Source organism: Nannobrachium achirus (genome assembly GCF_963921795.1).
Source record: "Nannobrachium achirus genome assembly, chromosome: 11".
NCBI lineage: Eukaryota > Metazoa > Chordata > Actinopteri > Myctophiformes > Myctophidae > Nannobrachium > Nannobrachium achirus.
This window is the reverse complement of record NC_137820.1, coordinates 17,342,620-17,364,694: the sequence shown is the minus strand read 5'-3', so window position 1 is coordinate 17,364,694 and position 22,075 is coordinate 17,342,620. Positions and strand designations below refer to the sequence as shown.

Sequence of the window (22,075 nt, the reverse complement as noted above, 5' to 3'; positions counted from 1 at the left end):
TAAGCTTCAGAGGAATGGACTATGTGCTCGGGGCCTTTCCACAAATCCTGTCAAATGTTCAACTGCTATTGACATGGCTCATCTCAACAAACAAAGATTATTCAAGCGCAGCAGCTTTCTAAAGCACTTACTTTATAGCTCTAATGCTAATGCCCATGCAACCTATATATATTCCAAGTTAACCTCTTTAATCATTTTTTATTAGATATAGATTACAGCCAGGTTGTGTGGAGGTCTATCTCTTCGGCTTTATATGTCTGTTTTGGGTGTGATAGAGTTACTCAGGTTGTGTGGCATATGTAATGAAAGGGCTAGCTTTATGCATGTTGTACTTTATCACATGACTCCATGTGTGTAATTCAGATTACTGCCTGTTGTGCATCTGAACTTAAATATTGAGCTTAGAGTTTGTGCCACTGGCCTTCTGGGCAGAGTATCTATGCGATTGTAGGTTGGGTCAGCAGGCCTTGGTTGGGCTAACATTACTCTCCAATTTCCCTGGCGGTGTTCAGAGGCAATATGTCCTGCTGCCAAAACAGCCTGGCATTTGTGCTATATGTAATAAATAAAGCTGGCAGGCTGCAAAGTACATTGTGTGTGTTGCTCCGAATGAAAAATTGGAGAAAATCCGTCTGATGTGTTTGTGTTCTGCAGTGGCCCTGGGTTGAACTGCAGCTCATAAATTCCATAGATGATGTAGCTTTGGTGCTGGCATTTTCTCTGCGCCCAGTGCAGAAATCCCCACCAACCTCAGAATCTACTGTTGTCTGCTCTCATGCTCTGCCCTCCCTGGACAAGGGAGGCAGGGGAGAGCCTCGCCATGCAGTGTTTTTACAGCGGTGGGGGAGGGTTGGCGGATCATGCATGCACCCCTCCTTTACACCTCCTCCTCCCACTGCTCCTTTTATCCACCATTCATTTGCCCTGTTCATCTGATCGACAGGCTGAAAATTCAATTTAATGACCTGCCTCCAAGCACGTAATATGATTTTAAACCCTGTTACGGTCAGGCAGAGGTGCCATTTGCATAATGATCCTAGCCAGATAGGGCTGCAGCTGTTGCCATGGTAGTGGGTAGACAGGCAGAAGAATGGAGGCCGGGCCGAGTGGATGGATGGATGGGTGGGCTGGGGGAGGGGGCCGGGGAGCAGTCGACTGCAGTGAGAAACAACCTCCACATTGCTCTCAGGAAGACCAGCCTGTGGAAAAACCACATTCTCAATATTCAGTGGCCAGCTGTTGTGTTCTAATGGTATTGATCATAGACTTTTGAGGTGAACGTGTTGTACTAAAGGTCATTATGGTCCCGTACACTTTACTCAACCATCAGCCATAGGGCAGCCATAGTGTAATTAGTCTGCACCAGAGTCATATGTAAATAAACGGGGAAGTGTGGTCAGTAGGGCTTACTTCCTGGGCGCGGTTGATCTCTGAGGTTAACTGCAGGACAGCAGAGTGCTAGATAGAGGGGAAGAGGGCAGAGTAGAAGAGAAGAGAGAGGATGCTCTTAAGTCAGCCGCACTCCGCCTGCTCATATCCGTTTAGCGTGGAGTGCACTCTCAGCACAGCTGTGCTCCATCCCCCTGGGCTCTCCTAATGTTTTAAATATTTCAAATGTCAATATCATGCTGTTTAGAGGATGTTGAGTCAAGCAGTTCTGATTGCCGCAGTAATTGACTTAATCGGTGTAAACATTAAAGGGAGGAGGAGGGGGGGTAGAGACTATGTGAAGCCACTGTTTCATACTCATTTACGTTCTGCTACTCTTTTGTTTTTTCCAGACGGAGATCGCCAAACGTCTCAACGCCATTTTAGCTCAAATTATGCCTTTCCTGTCACAAGAGGTGAGTCTTTTTTATGTGCCTACTGTACCTTGTAAACACTGTACAAGTATAAAAGAGCAATTGGCTGTTATGGTCTTTATTCAGGAGCCACACATTCTGCTCTAAAGTTACAGCTTTTAAAAACACGTAAGGTTAGACACTTCAAAAATAATTGTGTGTGACTCATGCCTCTTTTATATAATGGCATCAAAGCCGTGAATAGTAAATGTATGGTTAACAATGTGTGAAAGTATGGTTGGTCAATGCTGGCATGTCGTATTAAGCATGCCTTTTTTCCCCCCCAGCACCAACAGCAGGTGGCTCAGGCAGTAGAGCGGGCAAAGCAGGTGACTATGACTGAGCTGAATGCCATCATCGGGGTACGTGGACTTCCCAATCTGCCTCTCACCGTGTGTATTCCTTCTTTTATTCCTTTATTTGACCTTAAGGGCTAGAGGCAAACCTGCACATATGTTCAATCACTGGCTCATAAATAGTCCTCTTCTATCCTAATCTACCATACCGCCTTGTTGTGCCAAGTGGAACAAAATTGTTTAGACTTGAGTACAGAGTGCGGTCAAATTAAGTCGAGCGCACTGAAGCAATAAAGTGCAGATTTGCCTCAGCCATTGATTCTTTTATCTAATTTCTTTAATATTGTTCTGTTCCAATCGAATGTTTGGTTTCTGAGTAATGAATCTGAGCCGTATACACATTGAGTGGGTCGGCCAGGGAGGCGGCCTGTTGTTCCATACTGGGTCTCAGTGGTATCTTCACTGCCTTGTTGTGTGTTTATAAATGTGAGCCTGGGAGCTCTTGAGATCCTGCCTCGCCAGCCTGTATTGCTTTAATTGGCTAAGGTTTTAACGAGGAGGCTCATCCCTCACTGCTGACCTGGATAGCTGTGGGAATTAAAAGTCTGAGGGGCTGAGCACAACACGAGTGCCAGCACTGCTAAGCTAGACCGAGACAGCACAACACACAAAGCACAGCAGTCAGCCATCACAGCCCGCAGTCCGCAGTCTGCTGGCCGCAGCAACGCGGCGCTATAATGTATGGTTTTCATCACGGCTCTGGCCTGGCCATCTGCTCCTCATTGATCAACAGCAGCAGGCCTGTCCTCCTACCACACAACTGATTGGTTTCACCTCCCAATCCAAGAGCTCACACTATCAGTGATCTTATTAGTGGAGTCAGGGTCTTTAACATGCACAAGAGGCCCTGCCCGGATGGCTGACTGGATGACTGGAGGCACATATCGGAATTCAATTAATGCCCCCTTGGTGACCTTTCATTCCAAGATAATTGCTCCCTGGAATTTCTCTGACTAGGTGTCTCCAGGTGATGGAGAGCCATTTGTTTTGCTTTCTGTCTTTTTTGTTTGTTTGGTGGACCGAAGTAGTAGTGTTAAAGCAATTTGCGCTGTTGTTAATTCTAAGGTTTGATTGTACGATCATGATGATTATTTCTGTACTATCAATGCTCTAGCTTTGGATTAGGCGCCATGCTCACTTAAGCTCTTGCTATCTGGACACACATGCTTGCAGAAGTTTGAGAAAATGTTTAAATATTGTAGTAATCCATACATGATTTACAAACATTAGTTTCAATGTGGCATTTCACCAGGGCAAAGCCACCGGGCCTCCTCTCACTCATGCCCAGGTCATCTTGCACGTACATGTCTGTGAGGGTGGAAATGTAGCAATGTTTACGAATACCTCTCTTATTAGTTATTCATTGAGAGAAGCAGCAGTGTAGGCACGCCAAGAGCCTCATGCATATTGTAAGGCAAGGTGGGGTGAAAGAGCGTGTGCCAGGCAAGCAGACAGACAGGGGCAGCAACCAGGAGCCAGCCGCATGTGTTATTGATGGGCCCGAAGGCCATTAATAGGATGCATCTAGGACAAGCTGCTGGTGTCCGAGATGAACCTGCTGACTGGTAGCAAACTCTGCTTGATTAAAAACCCCTCCCCTTTAAAAAGCAAAATTCAGCTAAGCACATTTCCTCACCCTCCTGGATGCTGCCTCCAGGACAGATGATATAAAACCGGAGGATAAACCAAACATACGCAGGACTTTGCACCAAGTTAATAATAGTGTTTATCCCTGACCAGCCTCTTTCCTCCTTCCTCCCTCAGCAGCAGCAAGCTGCCTACCCAGCTCTCATGGTCAGTGGCATCCTGAGATGTCTGTGTGTGCCATGCTGAAGTTTATGGAATTGGTGTGTTTGTCCACAGACAAGGAGCTTGAGGGGCTTGTGCATGTTGCATGACGTTAGTCCTGCCTAGCTGCCAGTGCCACCAGTATGTTGATTGTGTTGTTTATTTGCTATGCTTAGAGGATGGGATTAGGCCAGTTTTGCTTGTGAGCCTAAGATTTTGAGCTGGCTCTGTAGGTACATATATTCACTGCAGGGGGAAAACGGGAGCAAAAAGAGTAGGTCTTTATCTAGGAATATTAAATTAGAGTGAATAGGGCAGCCTGCGTTCTTTATTTATTATTGTCTTCATTTATGGCCCTCTAATGAGGGCTCTGGCTGATCAGCCATGCATATTAGCCATCAGTGCCTCATTAAGCACAATGAGCAAGGATGACTCTCCCCTGCCAATGAACTGGCTCCTTAATTTCCCTCATGGACATAATATCATAACTCTCCCTCACACACTCATGCACACACACATACACACACTCTCTTTCTGTCTCGTTCTATCTCACCTGCTCTCTCTCTCCCACCCTCTCTGCTTTCCTGTCTCTGATGCACTTTTTCTAATTGGATTGACAGCCCTTCTGTGGAGTAGGGGGCAAGGTTGCAAGTCCACATCCCCAGTGACCTGTAACTGCCATGTTGCAAGCCATTCCACACCACATGCTGTGTAGATAATAAGTAAGGACATAAGCAATTAAAACACCCCTCCAGATATGATTTTTATGGACATATTGAAGTAATATGTACCCTCATAATAGCTGCACTTGTGCTTAAATGACTGAATGTTCAGGCTGTTCATACCATGTGATGGGCATAGACATACCAGTACACTGAGATACACAGCATAGTGTACTGTACCATGACCACATCCCAAGCGATTAAGATGTACCTACTGTTATGTTAATGACCATAACAGGCACCAGTCTACTCTGGAAACAATGCAAATTGGGAACAACGCAGGTTGGGAATGCATGCCACATCCAGCTATGCAATACCTGTTGCCAGTGAACCCGTTGTACCTGTCTGTCTGTGTCCCGTTTATGCCCATATTTGGAGATGCCTGATGTCATCAGTATATGACCATATATGATTATGGCCACATATGGGCATGCCCATCGGTTGGATTGGCGGTTCTGGACAACTGGATCTCCATAATGCCTTTATATGGGTATACATGGAGTATCAACGTCGGACACCGCACTCCCCAAGCCTTTGTCGATGTGTGCCGAGTTTGAAGTTAGATGGCCGGACAGCTATCGAGATAACTGCTCAAGATTCTACACAGACGTACAGTCAGACTTACAGAGACGTTGCGCATTTATTAGTGTGGTTGTCTGAAGGGCGACACACTATTGTTCTCGTTCCGAGAAAAATGTAACTTCGTAAACTCCAGAGGATTGGTCAAGCTTCACTTGACATTTTGCCTATCCAAAAACTATCAATAGACAACCACACTTGCAATTTCCCAGGATTACACCTTTCTAGTTGTAAGACTAGACTCTGGAACAATGCAAGTATGAAATGATACCAGTTGGAAATGCATGCCCCACCCGGTTATGCAATACCCACTGTACCCACGACGCATCAGAGTACCCATTGTAAAACGTAATTCCATAAAGATATTGTTTTAAAAATCTCAACCCAAGTGGATGGTAGCGTTGTGCACACCACAATGATAATGCCAACATAATTGATGTGAAAGCCGACATATCATAATAGTTATCTTTATCATGCCGTTGGGAATGACGCTTAACCGTCTGTCTGTCTGTCTGTCTGTCTGTCTGTCTGTCCCTTTTATGCCCATATATGGTGATTTGTATCAAGGCATATCCAGGCCAGTCTATGACATCAGTACTATGACGTCATATTGATGACATCAGGGTACTCCATATGGGGATCTGTGGTTTTTGGAGATCCTCTGATCCGACAGACTTCCATTTTAACTCCCTCAAGTCCTCTGTGATGGGCACACCGAGTTTGAAGTCGGCTGGGCCCTTATATGGCCATGCCCATATATGGGCGTAGTGGTCGGATCAGAGGTTATTGACTACCAGATCTCTACATATGCCTGGCTATATATGGGCGTATCGGTCCGATCAGCGCTTCTGGATGACCGACTCGAGGCCAGTCAGACGGACGTTCAAGTGATACACGAACTACTGTACAGACAGAAATGTTGTGCATTTATAGTAGGGTGGTCACTGATTGAGCTTTGTAAAAGAAAGAGGGGAGGTGCTTGCCATTGCAGCACCTGAATTATTCAGCTGGGCTTGTAGACTGGTAATAAATTGCCAAAGTCTTTATTGGTGACTTGGCTAAGTATTATTTAACCATGCTCTAAACTGCTTATGTCCATTCTGAGTGCCTTTTAACTCCCATCCATTTCCCCGTGCCTTTCAAATATTGATGGCAATATTGGAGGCTTGACTGAGTGCCAGCATGGGACCCCTGGTCTTGGCTGCTGGAGCAAGCTTCCAGACACACAGTCTTTATCTCACACGCGTGTACACACAGTGAGACAGCTGCTGACACTTGCTGTTCGGTCGATCTCAAAGTTTGGGTGTGTGGATGACTCATGTGTTGTTAATCCCGGGATGATGTGAATGTGAGAGGAGTAAATAAAGGCAGGCTGTGTTTTTGAAGTGTGTATAAAAGCAGGTAATTTAGACCAGACCTGACAGATTGCTCCACCCGCTCAGGGACTCTCTCCTTCTGTAAAGAGAGGTGACCCAGAGTCATGACAGCTTAGAAAGAGGGCTTGGTGAGGAGGGGCAGGGTTGCTGCTCTGTGAAAAGTGCTAGTTTACACTGAATGGAATGATGAATTGAACGCTGATTCAGAATCATCTGGGTTTTTAGTTGCATGGCTGGCTAAGACCTTAACCTGTGGTTATCATTAATTTGCTTCAAATTCACAACGTATATTGCCGTCATTGCGTGTCGCACTCCAGTGTGGACTAACTCTGCTGTGCACTGTATCCATCTTCCCCCTTCAAACATTAGTCACAACTTCTTTCCTCAGCACAGGTCTGGTGGGGGGAGGAGGTGCTTACGTGACCCTGTCCTCTTGTTGAAAAAAAAAAAAGGATTGATCCCTGATCCTAACAGTAATAGGCGTGTGATTGCACTAATATCTGATCCCAGCCTGCGCAATAGCAACTGAGCAGCATCATGTTCAGTGTGTGGTGTGTCTTTTGCCTTTTACCCTCCGACCCACTTGCCGTCTGTCTCTCTATCTCCCACCGTGTCTGTGTGCAGCAGCAGCAACTCCAGGCACAGCACCTTTCGCACGCGGCCCATGGGCCTCCCGTCCAGCTGCCCCCGCATCCCTCGGGCCTGCAGCCCCCCGGCATCCCACCCGTGACGGGCGCCGGTTCGGGCCTGCTGGCGCTGGGGGCCCTGGGAAGCCAGGCCCACCTCCCTGTCAAGGACGAGAAGAACCACCACGATCTGGAACACAGAGGTGAGTACTGATACCTACTAGGGCATTCACCAAATATTCGAATATTCAAAAATTCGAATATCAAAGTCACTATTCGACGTTGTTCACTGAAGTCGAATATTCGCTTGTTTTTATTTTTTTATTGTTTTCTCTTAAAAAAAAATATATAGTTTAATAGGAAGTCATAAGAATGAGTTGTCAATGCCCCTGGTGGATGAATTTGTTAACGCTCTATACCAGGGGTTCTCAAACCTTTTTAGGCCGTGACCCCCAAAATAAACATATTTGAACTGGGGACCCCCACCCTGACAAGCACTTGGAATTGTAGGTATTACATTTAATATGACTCAGTTCCGCAGATAAATATTGTGAAAATAGCAGATCTACATGCTCACAACGCCTCGCAACGTGAGGCGTTGTGAGCATGTAGATCGGCTATTTTCACAATGTTCGCCTCTTGCTTACTTAATATTTGACAGTTTGGCCAGTCCTGTCGAATATTCGACTATTCGAATACTTTGAGGTTGAATAATTCGAATACTAAAAATCACTATTCGTGAATGCCCTAATACCTACCATAGTATATGTATCTTAAAGCACTCTTTCTCAAACAGTGGGTCACTGTTTGTGGGTCACGGACCCACAAACAGTGATTTGATAAAAAGATTTTCCCCTCCCCAAAAACACATTTTATTTTTTTGAAAAAATAAAACAAAATTTGAATGTTATACATTTTCAAACAAACACATCTAAGACATTAATAATTAAGAAGTAGTGAAAATAGCCGATCTACAAGCTCTCAACGTGGTACGAAGCGTCACGTTGTGAGCTTGTAGGTCTGCTATTTTCACTAGTTTGGGTCCCGGACGAATGTCTAATTTATGGGTCACGGGCTAAAGAGTTTGGGAACCACTGCCTTTTAGAGACATCAGCTGCTTTACTAGTTTACACTTGAGGAAGCGGTATGGTGGCATGTTTCTAACGTTAGCGGTTAGCGCCGTAGCAAAATGGCATAAAAAAGGGGGAAAGGACTCATTTAGTGTAGCGTGTGACTTCCTGAATGTCCCGAATTCACTACTTGGGGGCCCCTAGGAAGGTGAGTGCATCCTGTCTGCTCACATTCTCTCTGGGTAATGAGCTGGTACATTCTCAGCCCACGACAGCACAAGCTATTCAACAGGTCCTCATCACACTGATAAGAGGAGCTTTGTGCCTTCTAGCCAAATCTCTTAACTTCAGCCACCAGCATCTGTTGCAATGCACTAACTGCACAATAAAACCCTTTGTGTTCATTTAACCCTGAGAGTGTACAAATGTAACCAAATTGGTCCGTTTGGTTTTGTTTACATTTGTAAGAGTGTTACGATGGATAAGGATTTTACTGTGACTGACTCTCTTCTCTTTGTTGCATCGGAACTGCTGTCATCTTCCTCGAACTCGACCATTGTGATTCCTGTGACTGAAGAGAGCACGGTGAGTGTCCATAACTTTGCTTTGAATGAGGACATGGTACACTGTGTGTGTGTGTGTGTGTGTTGTAATATGTCACATTGTAATGGGGGATGAGTAATGATCTGTAATAATAAGCCCCTGTGCATTTTAATCCAGATGTGTGTGTGGGGGGGAGGGGGGTTGCCGCGTATCATGCCGGGGGAATTGGCAGTGTATTTTCATCACTATTAGGAAGGAAGACTTGGACATTGGACCCCTCTTAAAGGATTTCTTTGATCCTTCAACTCCCTGTTTACCCGTCCCATTATTAATCTCTCTCTCCCTCCCTGTCTCTTTCTCTCTTCCTCTCTCTCTGCCCTCTTCTCGATGAAATTGTAGATTTTTTTCCCTCCACCCTGCCTGGTCCGGAAACTGCTAGAGCATTTTATTTGAATGTCTGCAATGTCTGATGGCTTGTGATGGGCCTGTGAGATTGTATTTCTGCCGGCCCAGGCTGTCTGAATGGGTGCAGTCATGTCTGAAGGAATGGAACTCCTGGGGCGATTAGTAGGCCCTGTTTTGTTGCTGTGCTCTTGTCCTAGGTCATCTGATAGCAGAGTGGTGACTTTGGTTAATGAGTCACGCTAAGCATCTCTTTAAAGGTCAGCCATTATGCAGACGGTGGCCCTTTGCCCAGACTGCTAGTCCATCGGCCTTTTGTTCTCCTCTCCGGGGCTGCCGCTGACTTAGCCCATGTCGCTCCCCTCGGCCCTCAGTAGAGGGGACGGGGAGGGAATCGTGGAAAGCTTGGCGGTTTGCAGGCCATTTGCAAGCCAATCGCGAGCTCTTGTGAAGGCCTGCTGGACACCTGCCTAGTTCCTCCCCGTTCTATTGGCGTTTTTTTGGAAGTGAGCTGTCCCAGCCTGTGTGGGCACGGCTCCGTAAAGAAGCTGAAGCACCAGTCAGTCCCACGCTGTTGTGCCCACTGGCAGGATATAGATCTCACCCCCCCTTTCTTTATCTCAGCGCTCAAAGCCTGCCGTTAAAAGCCGAGTGGAACTGACATGGTGCCCAGGCACCGCGGCAATCAATGCCCACCACACACACACACACACACACACACACACACACACACACACACACACACACACACACACACACACACACACACACACACACACACACTCCCCCCTCCTCTCTCTTACTGTCTGTCTGTCTGTCTGTCTGTCTGTGTCTCCCTCCCTCCCTCTCTCACGCTCAGCCTGGCTGACTCCAGAGAAAAGGGCCTCTGTTCAGGCCTCAACACACTGCTCATGTCCCTGTGAGCCTGTTTGTTGTCCGGTTATGTGGAGGAGGAGGGAGCCCGGCTTGGAAAACAAGCCCCCCTTTAGTGCAGATAACGGCCCTTTCTGTCACCGTGGCCAGGGGACAGGCTTGTGTGTGTGAGAGACAGGGCTTTGGCTGGTGTCATGGTACTATGTGGAACTGGCCTTCCAGCAGTCTGTCACATCCACAGTGGTTGTGAATGAGACATTTCTTTTAGTGCTCGGATTGGCAGTGGTGTCTGCATTTACTATCTGTGAATGAAGACCTCCCGGCAATGAAGCCTGTGTTTGTTTTATTTCTTACTTTTATTCCTTTTCTTTACAGAATAACTCCATATCCCCATCAGATAGCCTGCGCACGGCCAGTGAGAAACACCGCAGCTCCTCCGACTATAGTCTCGACTCTAAGAAACGCAAAGTGGAGGAGAAGGACAGCATGAGCAGATATGTACGTCACTGTGCACTCCCACAACAACGGCCAAGATTTGATGATGAAGATTTAGGATCCTGGTTGATTAAGCCAGTGGTTCTCATCCTATTCAGGCCGCAACCCCCAAAATAATCATATTTTAACTGGGGACCCCCCGCCCCCCCACCCTGACAAACACTAAGAGTTGAGGCATTACATTTTGTATAACACAATTCTATTATGAAAATAGCAGATCTACGTTGTGAGGCGTTGTGAGCATGTAGATCGGCTATTGCCTCTAATATTTGACAATTTGACCAATGTTTAATTTGTCATTTTAGAGGTATTAAAAAGTCCTTAAATTGTCACTTTAGAAATGTGCAGATACCCTCTATACATTTTATGTTGGTTTGTAATGTATACTGTTTAGTTAATCATCTGGGGACCCCCCAAAATAATTTGGGGACCCCCAGGCTGAGAACCATTGGATTAAGCTGATTGTATTTAATTTCTTGCCTTGCAGGACAGCGACGGAGAGAAAAGTGATGACCTGGTTGTGGACGTGTCAAATGAGGTGAGCATGCGTACAGCCCCAGCTAAATGTAGCCTCATCACTTCCATTGGCTACGCTGTCCTCCAGGTTACAGCCAGTCTGTTTACATTATTATGTATCCTGCTAACATTAGCTAGCCTACAGGCATGTCATTGTCAAGTACAGTACCATGTGACATTTGGAAACGGGTGATAACCTGTTCCATCCTCCACCAACTCGGACAACACGCGACGCCATCTGCTCTGTGCGGGCACTCGCTCAGCTAGCTGTTGGCATGCCTGCCTTCCTGTCAAGTGATGTTAAAATTACAGCGATGGGGCGTGGTTTGTGAAATTCGCTGGTGCAAAAGAGATGTATGCACTACATTGACTTTTACCTTGAGGGAGTTTCAAGTTACATAAGCAGTACTCAGTACTAGATTGTTTTATACATTCTACTGGACCGTGCTCCTGCACCTATTCTTGTTGACAGTAAAAAACTAAAATCGTGTTTTTGCGTTTCACCCAGGACCCCGCCACCCCACGGGCGAGCCCCGCACACTCCCCACCTGAAAACGGCATCGACAAGCCCCGCCCTCCTAAGAAGGACACTCCCAACAGCCCCGCATCTGTCGCCTCGTCTGGCAGCACTCCGTCCTCCAAGGCCAAGGAGCTCAGTCACGTAAGACACTGAGAGAGAGAGGGACACTGGGACAGTGAGAGAGAGGGAGGGAGGGATATGTGCAAATAAATCTAGGCCGTCTATGCAGTGGATTACGAGTGGTTGTCGGTGCTTTAAGTGCACGACTAAATGTCAGGGATAATGTTGTCCTGCGTAGGGATCAGTCAGGTCTTCTCGGTAATAGCTCAATGTATTCAACTATTTCAGGATTTTTTATCCTCGAGCCGCCACCCCACCACAGCCCCCTCCCCTCACTCAGGGAAAGATTAAAGCCATGGCAGTGAAGGGATAAAAAACGACCCCCGTCGTCATTGTGGTTGTAATAGGTTTTGGAATAAATAGCAGTTTATAGCTTCGGCAGTGACTATAGGGGTTGTCAGAATTAGATTGGATTATGTTCAGTTTGCTCTCACATTGTCAGTCTGCACAGTGTCTGCTCTTCAGAGATTGTGAACATGCGCCCGCTTTCTCTCTCTCTCTCTTCCCTCAACAGAATGACAAATCCTCCACGCCAGGCCTCAAGTCCAACACCCCCACGCCCCGCAGCGATGCCCCGACCCCTGGCACCAGCTCCACTCCCGGGCTAAGGCCCATCCTGGGCAAGCCACCAGGCATGGAGGCTCTGGGTTAGTTCCACTTTTTCCTTCCATTGGTCTCATGAAGCATTTTATCGTCGTTGTCGGGTGGAAACCTCGTATCTCGCAAGTTTCAAATTTGTATGTTCTTTTTGCAAAGTAAAGTCCTGCTTCATCGTAGTGTCAGGGGCGGCATAGCTCAGGGGTAGAGAAACCGTTATTAAAGCACAAAGTGTTCCCGAAGGGTTCCCAGTTCGAATCCGGGCTCCCCCTGAGTTAATGTCGAAAGGTTCTTGAGACAGACTCTGAACCCCTAATTGCTCCTGGTGAGTAGGTTGGTGCCTTGCATGGTTTCCTCCGCCACTGGTGTATGAATGTGTGTGTGAATGGGTGAATGTAATGCACAATCTATGTAAAGCGCCTTGGATAAAAGTACCATTTATCGTACAAGGCCGTCGCACAAAAGTAGTGAAAACAGCAGATCTACAAGCACACAACGCCTCGCGGTGCGAGTGCTTGTAGATCGGCTGTTTTCACTAGTTTAAATCATTTTTTAAATGAAAATTGCAAAACGAACAATTTGCTCCTTTCCTCTTGTCTCCAGTGTTAACAATAATCCTAATCCTACTTTCTGTCCCACGTTGTCTGCAGCAGCCCCAGCTCTGCGTACCCCTCTGTCCATCGCAGGCTCATACCCTACTCCGTTTGCCATGATGGGCCACCATGAGATGAATGGAGGCCTGACCAGTCCTGGAGTGTATGCTGGCCTGCACATCTCCCCTCAGATGAGCGCGGCAGCCGCTGCAGCCTATGGACGTTCTCCAATGGTAATGGTAATGATAACATCTGTGGCTATTGTAGCTTTACTAGAAGTGTAACTTTGTGATCAGAATTCACCAATTCAGTTTACTTTTCAGTTGTTCAGATAGATGGATGGATAGATAGATAGATAGATAGATAGATAGATAGATAGATAGATGGATGGATGGATGGATGGATGGATACTTTTATTATCACAAGGGGGAAAATCAGTCGCCCAGAGGTGGCACAGCAGTTACGTTTACAAAGTTACAGTGAAGTAAAAAAAAAAAAAAAAGTACTGTTGTGTACAGCGAAAAAACTAAGCAAAAATTTGAATCAACAATACAGAGCAGTCATAAACTTGGGTAAAACCCCCTGCCCAAAGAATGTGTGCGTGCGTGCGTGCGTGCGTGCGTGTGTGTGTGTGTGTGTGTGCGCGCGCGCGCGTGCGTGTATATAATATCGATGGCCAAAACGCTAAACCTTCCATCTGAAAAATTCACTTTTGGGAAAAGGAAAAAGAAAATGTTTGTTCAACATTAAAAACATTAAAATCTACTATTTCTAGTCACATGATATTTTTTGCAAAATAAGGGGTAGAACGATCTTGCAGACAGACTGACCATGTGCAGCATAGCCAGCATAGCAAGTGAAATCCAAAAATCATGAAATTTGCAGATAGGAGGTTTAGCGTTTTGGCCATCGATATATATATATGTATGTATGTAATAATTATAGTACAACTTATCAATGCAGTGCCAAACAGAAAAAGTGACCGTAACCAAATAAAGTGTCCATAACAGTCAGTGCTAGTCAGTGCTACATACGTATCTCACCGTTATATCAAACACAAGTACTAATACTACTTAACAGTGCAGGGCCAAACAAAAGTGTTCAACGGCTTCTGTCTCCTCCTCTTCCAGGGCTTTGACCCTCACACCCATATGAGAGCTCCAGGTCTCCCAACCAGCCTGACGTCCATTTCTGGTGGCAAGCCGTGAGTAAACTCATTCTCATACTGAATCTTGGTCAAACACTCTGCAAGTCTATCTATTTGTAATGATGATCAGAAATGCCAACGCAAGCTCTACCAAACGTTCCAGAGCCTACTCCTTTCACGTGAGCGCAGACGGTCAGATGCAGCCCGTGCCCTTTCCTCCCGATGCGCTGATTGGGCCCGGCATTCCCCGCCACGCACGGCAGATCAACACGTTGAGTCACGGCGAGGTGGTGTGCGCGGTCACCATCAGCAACCCCACGCGCCATGTGTACACGGGTGGCAAGGGCTGTGTGAAGATCTGGGACATCAGCCAACCAGGAAGCAAGAGCCCTGTGTCCCAGCTGGACTGCCTGGTGAGGACCTCCCCCACACACCCACCACCACTCTCACTCATCGCTAACTGTTGATTGGTTCATTAGAGCAGGGATTCCCAAACCTTTTTGGCTCGGGGCACCCCATAAATATATTTTTAATCCGAGGCATTACAATGTTCACTCCCAAGTCCCAACCTTGTACGGTATGTCCAAAACCGTTCGTTTTGTATTTATCATCTAAAAAATTTACTAAACTAGTGAAAACAGATGCGAGGCGTTGTGTGCTTGCAGATCTGCTGTTTTCACTAGTTTTGTGCGACAGTCTTGTATGATGAAGCAGGGCATTGCTTTACCAAAAGACATACACATTTGAAACTTGGAGATACGAGATTTCTGCCCGACAGTGACGATATTTTAGTGATTATGTTGCGAGGAAAACGTTTAGATAATAGACATTTTTGGTTAGAACTGACTGAAAATAACTTTGTACTTCAAGTTTAAAATGATACTAAATATTTTTTCAAGTGTCCAAATAAATTCCAAATATTATCAAATTATCTCGCGGTACCCCTGGACTGCCGTCACGGCACGCCAGGGTGCCGCGTCACCCACTTTGAAAACCCCTGCATTAGAGTGTCAGGACACTGTCTCCGCCGCCTACAACCTTCCCACCTCATCCCTATTAACTCACTAGTTGTACTAAATGCTAGGTTGTCAACCTACTGTTGCTCTGAACTGGTCTATTGATTTGCTCTGTCCTGCGTTTGTGCGCGCGTGTGTGTGTGTGTGCGCGCAACAGAACAGGGATAACTACATCCGTTCGTGTAAGCTGCTACCCGATGGCCGCACATTGATTGTGGGAGGCGAGGCCAGCACGCTGACCATCTGGGACCTGGCCTCGCAGACGCCCCGCATCAAGGCCGAGCTCACCTCCTCTGCCCCGGCCTGCTACGCCCTGGCCATCAGCCCCGACGCCAAGGTCTGCTTCTCCTGCTGCAGTGACGGCAACATCGCTGTATGGGACCTCCACAACCAGACTCTTGTTAGGTAAGATAACAGCGCCTCTGGGCACATTTTGTGACTTGTGGCCCCACAGCCGAATTGCCTCAGCGAGCCGATTAAGTCTACCGATTTTTCCAGGGATGTTCGATTCAGGAATGTTCACCAGGGTTCCCACGGTCATGAAATTCCTGGAAATATTTTGAAATTAGAAAAATATTTTTTCCAGTACTGGAAAAGTTTTGGAATTGATCAAAAGGGTCCTGGAAGGTCCTGGAAAAAATTGCTATGCATTGTCTTTGGTTATTGATTTTATTAATACCTCTGAAATGACAACTTAAACATTGGCCAAATTGTCAAATATTAGAGGCAGAAATTGTGAAAATAGCAGTTGCGAGGCGTTGTGAGCATGTAGATGGGCTATTTTCACAATAGAACCGTGTTATACAAAATTCCTCAACTTAGTGCTCATCAGGGTGCCGGGGTCCCCAGTTAAAATATGATTATTTCTGAGGTCACGGCCTGAAAAGGTTGAGAACCACTGGCATACACTACCTGTCTTTAGGCATTGCGTAATAGGAGTAAGCAACTTGTCAGTGAGCTGAATTATTGTTATAATATAGTCTTGGAATTGGAAATTGGGTTAAATATTCTGGAAAGGTTTTGGAAATTCATTGGTAAAAATGTGTGGGAACCCTGGTTCACGGCTCCTTTCTATAATCTGTATTGCAGGCAATTCCAGGGCCATACGGATGGTGCGAGCTGCATTGATATCTCCCACGACGGCACCAAACTGTGGACGGGCGGTCTGGACAACACCGTCCGCTCCTGGGATCTGAGAGAGGGTCGACAGCTGCAGCAGCATGACTTCACCTCACAGGTACAACCCGCTACCATAGATTGAACAAATGCATGAATTGAAGGAAAACTGTCAGTGCCTTGTTCCGCCCACCTTATGGTTGTTTATTTGGAATTACAAAAACATAATTTATGCCCAGTCACTATACTGCACCTTTTTACTGAGAACCAGTTTAAAACTAGAAAGGTACGGGAAACTGCAAGTGTGGTTGCACTGACGCGAGTCCCAAGGGATCCACTGGGAACTGAATTCTGTCTTACCACTTATATATTATATATTGTGATGTCATATGAAGCGACAGTGACAACAGTGTGTGAAGAATGACCAAAAGAATGACCAAAAGCTTCACATTTGAAAAGCAGGTTCACTTTGATGGCAAGAACTTCTCGGACTGAATACAATAGTGTGTTGCCGATAGCTAAAGCACACTAATAACAATTAGCCCTTACCTATGCCCCTCCCCAACCCGTCCTTGAGACACTCTGCTTCTCACCCATAGACCTTGCATGTTATATGACATATCTTGCCTCTTTCACATGTAAATAATCGATCATTTCAGGAGGAACCCGTCCTTGAGCCACTCTGCTTCTCACCCATAGACCTTGCATGTTATATGACATTAATTGCCTCTTTCACATGTAAATAATCGATCGTTTCAGGAGGAAAAGCTTCAAAATGTCTCCTAAATCTGCATGACATTATTTCAATTAACTAAAAACACAGGTAAATGTTAGAGGGAGAAATAGCCTTGAAACAATTCGGTCGAATCTCACGACTGTCATCTGTCCACCTCAACCTGGTGTTGACCTGTTTATCCAATTTGCTACGTATGTCTACACAAACGTTCAGATTTCAAAAATAAAGTGCTTAGCGAAGGCTCACGGTCACGGATGTCACAATATGGTATGCTCAAGCAGAATTACCTGTATCTTCCTATTGTTTAATAAAAAGCATTTTAATCCGATCGGCGGCCATGTTCTCGCATTTTTCTCACTACAAGACCCCATCGGTTGTGAGGTGTATTGCACTCTGATAGATTAAAACCTTTTTAGAAAATGACGACCGATCGGATGAAAATGCTTCTTATTAAATAATATAGAAGATGGGGTAATTCTGCTTGAGCCTACCATATTGAGACATCTGTGAGCCTTCAGTAAGCACTTTATTGTTTTAAATCTGGACGTTTGTGTAGACGTCTTAAAGTGCGGCTAAACTGCTCAACAGCTGGTTGAGGTGGACCCTTGACGGCGTGAGATATCTGAATCTGAAACATGCCAGCCCAGCAGCAGCTGTCAACACATCAGATCACTGCAGATTTGTACATTTGTTTGTTTTATATGATTTGCACCTTTGTTACGATTACGGCGATTAGTATTATTGCTATCACCTGTGTGGGTGAGTCGTGTAACTTTCCCGACGTTAAGCTGTGAATGAGTTCAACGACACAACAACATAGCCAACAAGTGCAGATTTCAGCATGGGAAAAGGGGTGGAAAAATGCACCCTTAAACTCTTTTCTGGGTATGAGGAATCTGTTGCTGGTTCTTATAGTCACCGCTGCGTTATCGTGGTATTCCTATTCTTGCTAGCATGTTGCTAACTGTGTGTGAGCTGGCGAAATAGCTTTGACGGCTATGACTGCTCACGGAAGCTTGCCTTGGCATGCTGCCAGTTAGTAACGGTTGCTAAGCTAGCATTGGACAAAAGCTTTTGGGGAGGTGCATATCGAAGGGCTAATTGTATACACTGAATATCAATACGTAGCAACTGAAAAACGTTATTTCAATGGTATGTGAGAGGAAGGATTTTTGTCCAACCAAGAAACGCCAACAAATGGGTGCGAAGAGAAAATATTGCTATGCATTGTCTTTGGTTATTGATTTTGTTAATACCTCTGAAATGACAAATTAAACATTGGCTAAATTGTCCATCGAGCGCTGCGAGGCGTTGTGAGCATGTAGATCGGCTATTTTCACAATAAAATTCTTAGTGCTCGTCAGGGTGCCGGGTCCCCAGTTCAAATATGATTATTTTGGGGATCACGGCCTGAAAAGGTTGAGAACCACTGGCATACACTACTTGTCTTTGGGCATTGCGCATAGGAGTAAGCGACTCGTTATTGAGCTGAATTATTGTTATATAGTCCTGGAAATCGGGTTAAATATTCTGGAAAAGTTTTGGAAAAGTTTTGGAAATTAATTGGTAAAGATGTGTGGGAACCCTGCAAAGGGTCAATTGGATTTATGTCATGCAGTCGCTTACTGTACGTGTCACCCTTTCACAGATCTTCTCTCTGGGCTACTGCCCGACTGGTGAATGGCTGGCTGTGGGCATGGAGAGCAGCAACGTGGAGGTGCTCCACCACACTAAGCCTGACAAATATCAGCTCCACTTGCACGAAAGCTGTGTCCTCTCCCTCAAGTTCGCCTACTGCGGTATGATTTCAGTCGCACACATATACACACTAGGAATGGGACGATATGGGAATTTCACCTCACGATTATTGTGACAAAAGAAATCGCGATTTACAATTTCGCAGTAATCAAAATCCATTATCCTGGGGCAGAACTTTTGCCAAAAAATAGCCGATCTACAAGCTCACAACGTGTCGCGACGTGACGTGTTGTGAGCTTGTAGATCGGCTATTTTTTGGAATAGACTTTTGATGGATAGTGGGAAAAAAAGACTGTATCAAGTATGTATCAAGTATGTATATTATAAGTACCTTTTACCAGGGTTTAAGTGGTACTGGATGTGCAGCTCGGCAAATAAAAGGTGAATTGATCCCAGTGCATGACGGAGGACGATTTCACGATAAATTAGATCTCCACGATACGATTATCGTGCGTGTTTTATATCACGATAAACGATAATATCGCTTATCGTCCCATCCCTAATACACACGCACAAATACACACACATCGCTGACTTTACCCTTTCATAAGCTGATTTGACGGTAATACTGCAGTGCCCTTTTCATAACCCGAGTGCTTGCTTTGTGTGTCTCGGCAAGGTCATTATTTGAAGGGCCTTTTTTTCTATTTCCATTGCCGGCCTCATTCAAGGTAGGCTGATTCTATTGCTCTTTTGCTCCGCAGGTAAATGGTTCGTAAGCACTGGGAAGGACAATCTGTTGAATGCTTGGAGGACTCCTTATGGCGCCAGCATATTCCAGGTATGCTGATCAATACGCTTCGTCTGCAGCCGGTCCAAACGTATGCACAGCTAGTCTCTCTGAGAGGAAGGACACAGCGACCGCTGTCTGACAGGGCTCTCCTATCAGTGAAAACCGAACCTGAAATATTGACCTGACAAAGAACACTCTTTTTTTCTTTTCTTCTGAGGGGCACCGGGCCAGAATTTGATGTCATTAGAATCTCATCTAGCCCTGTAGTCAGCTGTTCTGCGCCACTTAACCTCAAATGTAGTTCATCACGCTGCCTGCCACCGTGACTGAACTGTCGTTTTTCTTTTTCTCATAAAAACTACACGCCGTCTCTTCCCTAGCCATTCCTGAGAAAGGTCACGTGACTGTAATGTAGCCTTTTGCCATAAAGATATATGCAGCATATCGTCGTTGTCGGGTGGAACCCTCGTATCTCCAAGTTTCAAATTTGTACGTTCTATCGCAAAGTAAAGCTCTGCTTCATTATACAAGGCCGTCGCACAAAAGTAGTGAAAACAGCAGATCTACAAGCACACAACGCCTCGCGGTGCGAGGCGTTGTGTGCTTGTAGATCGGCTGTTTTCACTAGTTAAATCATTTTAAAATGATAATTGCAAAACAAACGGTTATGGACATACAAGGTTTTCACCCGACAACGACGATATACTGTATACTGTAGCCTGTAACTGCTTTCCCCTTCTTGCACTCTGTCCTCAGCCAGCCTTACATAACATATGTTTGTGTCTCTCTCTCTCTTTAAAACAGTCCAAGGAATCCTCGTCCGTCCTGAGCTGTGACATCTCCGCAGATGACAAGTATATTGTGACGGGCTCCGGTGACAAGAAGGCCACCGTGTATGAAGTGATCTATTAGAACTCACACTGGTCGTTGAACTCGGGGAGCATCGCTCGGTGCTTAGGAACACGACAGAACTTCATCTACCCTTCCTCACACAACGACAGCATGGATGTTACCCACCCGGCTGGATTTTCGCAGTTCGGGGCTGGACTGGACTGGGCTGCGCCAGACTGTACCACATGTCGGTACTGTTGTGTCTACTGGGTGCCGCGTTCCTCCGGTTCCGGCCCTCAACCTTCATTCATACAACTAACACTTGTACAGTGAGTGTGGTTTTCCACATACTCAGAGAAGAAAATATTGTCTTGCTGTTTTTTTTTTCCTTTTTCTCTGTTTTGTCGGATATTTTTTTTTTTGTCTTTTTAACGTGGAGATGAAGGTTCCGTGACGCAAGTAGAAGCGGCGCTTCACTCTGGAGCTTCTCCCTGGAGGTCCTGTGTAAAGTGTACATAATGGAGTAATAAAAGGCCTTTTATAGATTTATATTTTGGTGTCCAGTTACGCTTGTGATGGTTCTTTCTTGTTCTCCTTGATTTTCTGTCCCCACTGGGGGATGGAAATTAGATTAGGACTTTGTAAGAGGATATTCTATTTCAGTTTTTTCTCCCTCTGCCTTTTTTCATGTTCGTTGTCCAGGATGACCTTTTCGGAAATCTAATTCGGAGGCGATTTCCCCCTCCCCTCCTCTCCCTGAAAATGGCTTTTTCTCCTCCTTCACAATTTGCTAGGACTCTATTTCTCCGTTTGGGATTTTAGCAGTGGAGCATTCTGGGAGATGTCAATTTCCTCAGACTACACGGGAGTACGAGGGAAGGGAGAGGAGTCACAGCCGTCGGAGCCCCTTTCCCTCCCCTAAAATCGGACCTTTTTAATTTGTCTCTGAAATGCAGGGTTTATCCCAGAACCTTGGCTGCTTTTAATGACAGCAAAGATGGATCAAATGGCAGCTCATCTGGAGGAGGGTGGGTTTGGACTTGGTGGACAAGCAGATGGCGCCTCGGTTTCTATCACTGTTGGCTCTTAAGGATTTATGAATATGTGTATGCTCCTCAACAAAAGTGTTCACCGTTAGCCATCGATCTGTAAGAGTTAATCATTGCCCTTCTCTTTTGACTATCTGTGACTGATATGCAAAGGCTATTTCACGGTTACTCACACTGGTGGCAGTCAAAGTCGTGACCACATTCTATGTGTTTGGGTATGCTCTAATTTTCTTCCGTACTTACATTGATATCCGATCACTGTTCTCTGCTGTCATAGACTGAAATGGACTCTTCTCCAACACACTTCAGACCATGTAGCAAAACACATGTCATCATCAAGGATTGTACAGTTGTTGATATTTCAATAAACTGTTTTTATATTAAAAAAGAACCATCTTTTTGACTGAATTTCTGTGGTGCAGCACAGGTGTACTGCTGAACTATGTGGCTTGGAAAGGCTGACATTTTGTCTGTAGACTGACAGATTAAAGTTGGTGTGTTCTCTTCTCCGAGTGAGGGATGGGACATGTGGAAACAAAGCTGTGGGGTGCATGTAATGACTGTAAAGGCAAGCCATGTCTGTGTGGGGGTTGTCCACTGAATGAATGTGTTCATTCTTACTTTGCTCTTCTGAAAAACGCAACCAGGGAGGGCTCTGCCTTGCACTCCTCA

The 22,075-nt window shown here is 45.7% G+C and overlaps 1 protein-coding gene across 1 annotated transcript in view; it reads left to right on the top strand.

The window, feature by feature from the left end:
• The window catches only part of tle3a (TLE family member 3, transcriptional corepressor a), a 30,051-nt gene extending 8,321 nt beyond the window's left edge, over nt 1-21,730 (top strand). The window contains exons 6-22 of the mRNA XM_080736032.1: nt 1,782-1,844; nt 2,129-2,233; nt 3,962-3,991; nt 7,287-7,495; nt 8,466-8,469; nt 10,552-10,674; nt 11,159-11,209; nt 11,696-11,848; nt 12,342-12,474; nt 13,075-13,250; nt 14,148-14,221; nt 14,328-14,577; nt 15,338-15,585; nt 16,270-16,417; nt 18,681-18,831; nt 19,495-19,571; nt 20,328-21,730. Coding sequence (XP_080592158.1) covers nt 1,782-1,844; nt 2,129-2,233; nt 3,962-3,991; nt 7,287-7,495; nt 8,466-8,469; nt 10,552-10,674; nt 11,159-11,209; nt 11,696-11,848; nt 12,342-12,474; nt 13,075-13,250; nt 14,148-14,221; nt 14,328-14,577; nt 15,338-15,585; nt 16,270-16,417; nt 18,681-18,831; nt 19,495-19,571; nt 20,328-20,435 — 2,103 coding nt within the window. The 3' untranslated portion in view covers nt 20,436-21,730. The remainder of the gene's footprint in view (nt 1-1,781; nt 1,845-2,128; nt 2,234-3,961; nt 3,992-7,286; nt 7,496-8,465; nt 8,470-10,551; nt 10,675-11,158; nt 11,210-11,695; nt 11,849-12,341; nt 12,475-13,074; nt 13,251-14,147; nt 14,222-14,327; nt 14,578-15,337; nt 15,586-16,269; nt 16,418-18,680; nt 18,832-19,494; nt 19,572-20,327) is intronic.
• The last annotated feature ends 345 nt before the right edge of the window (nt 21,731-22,075 follow it).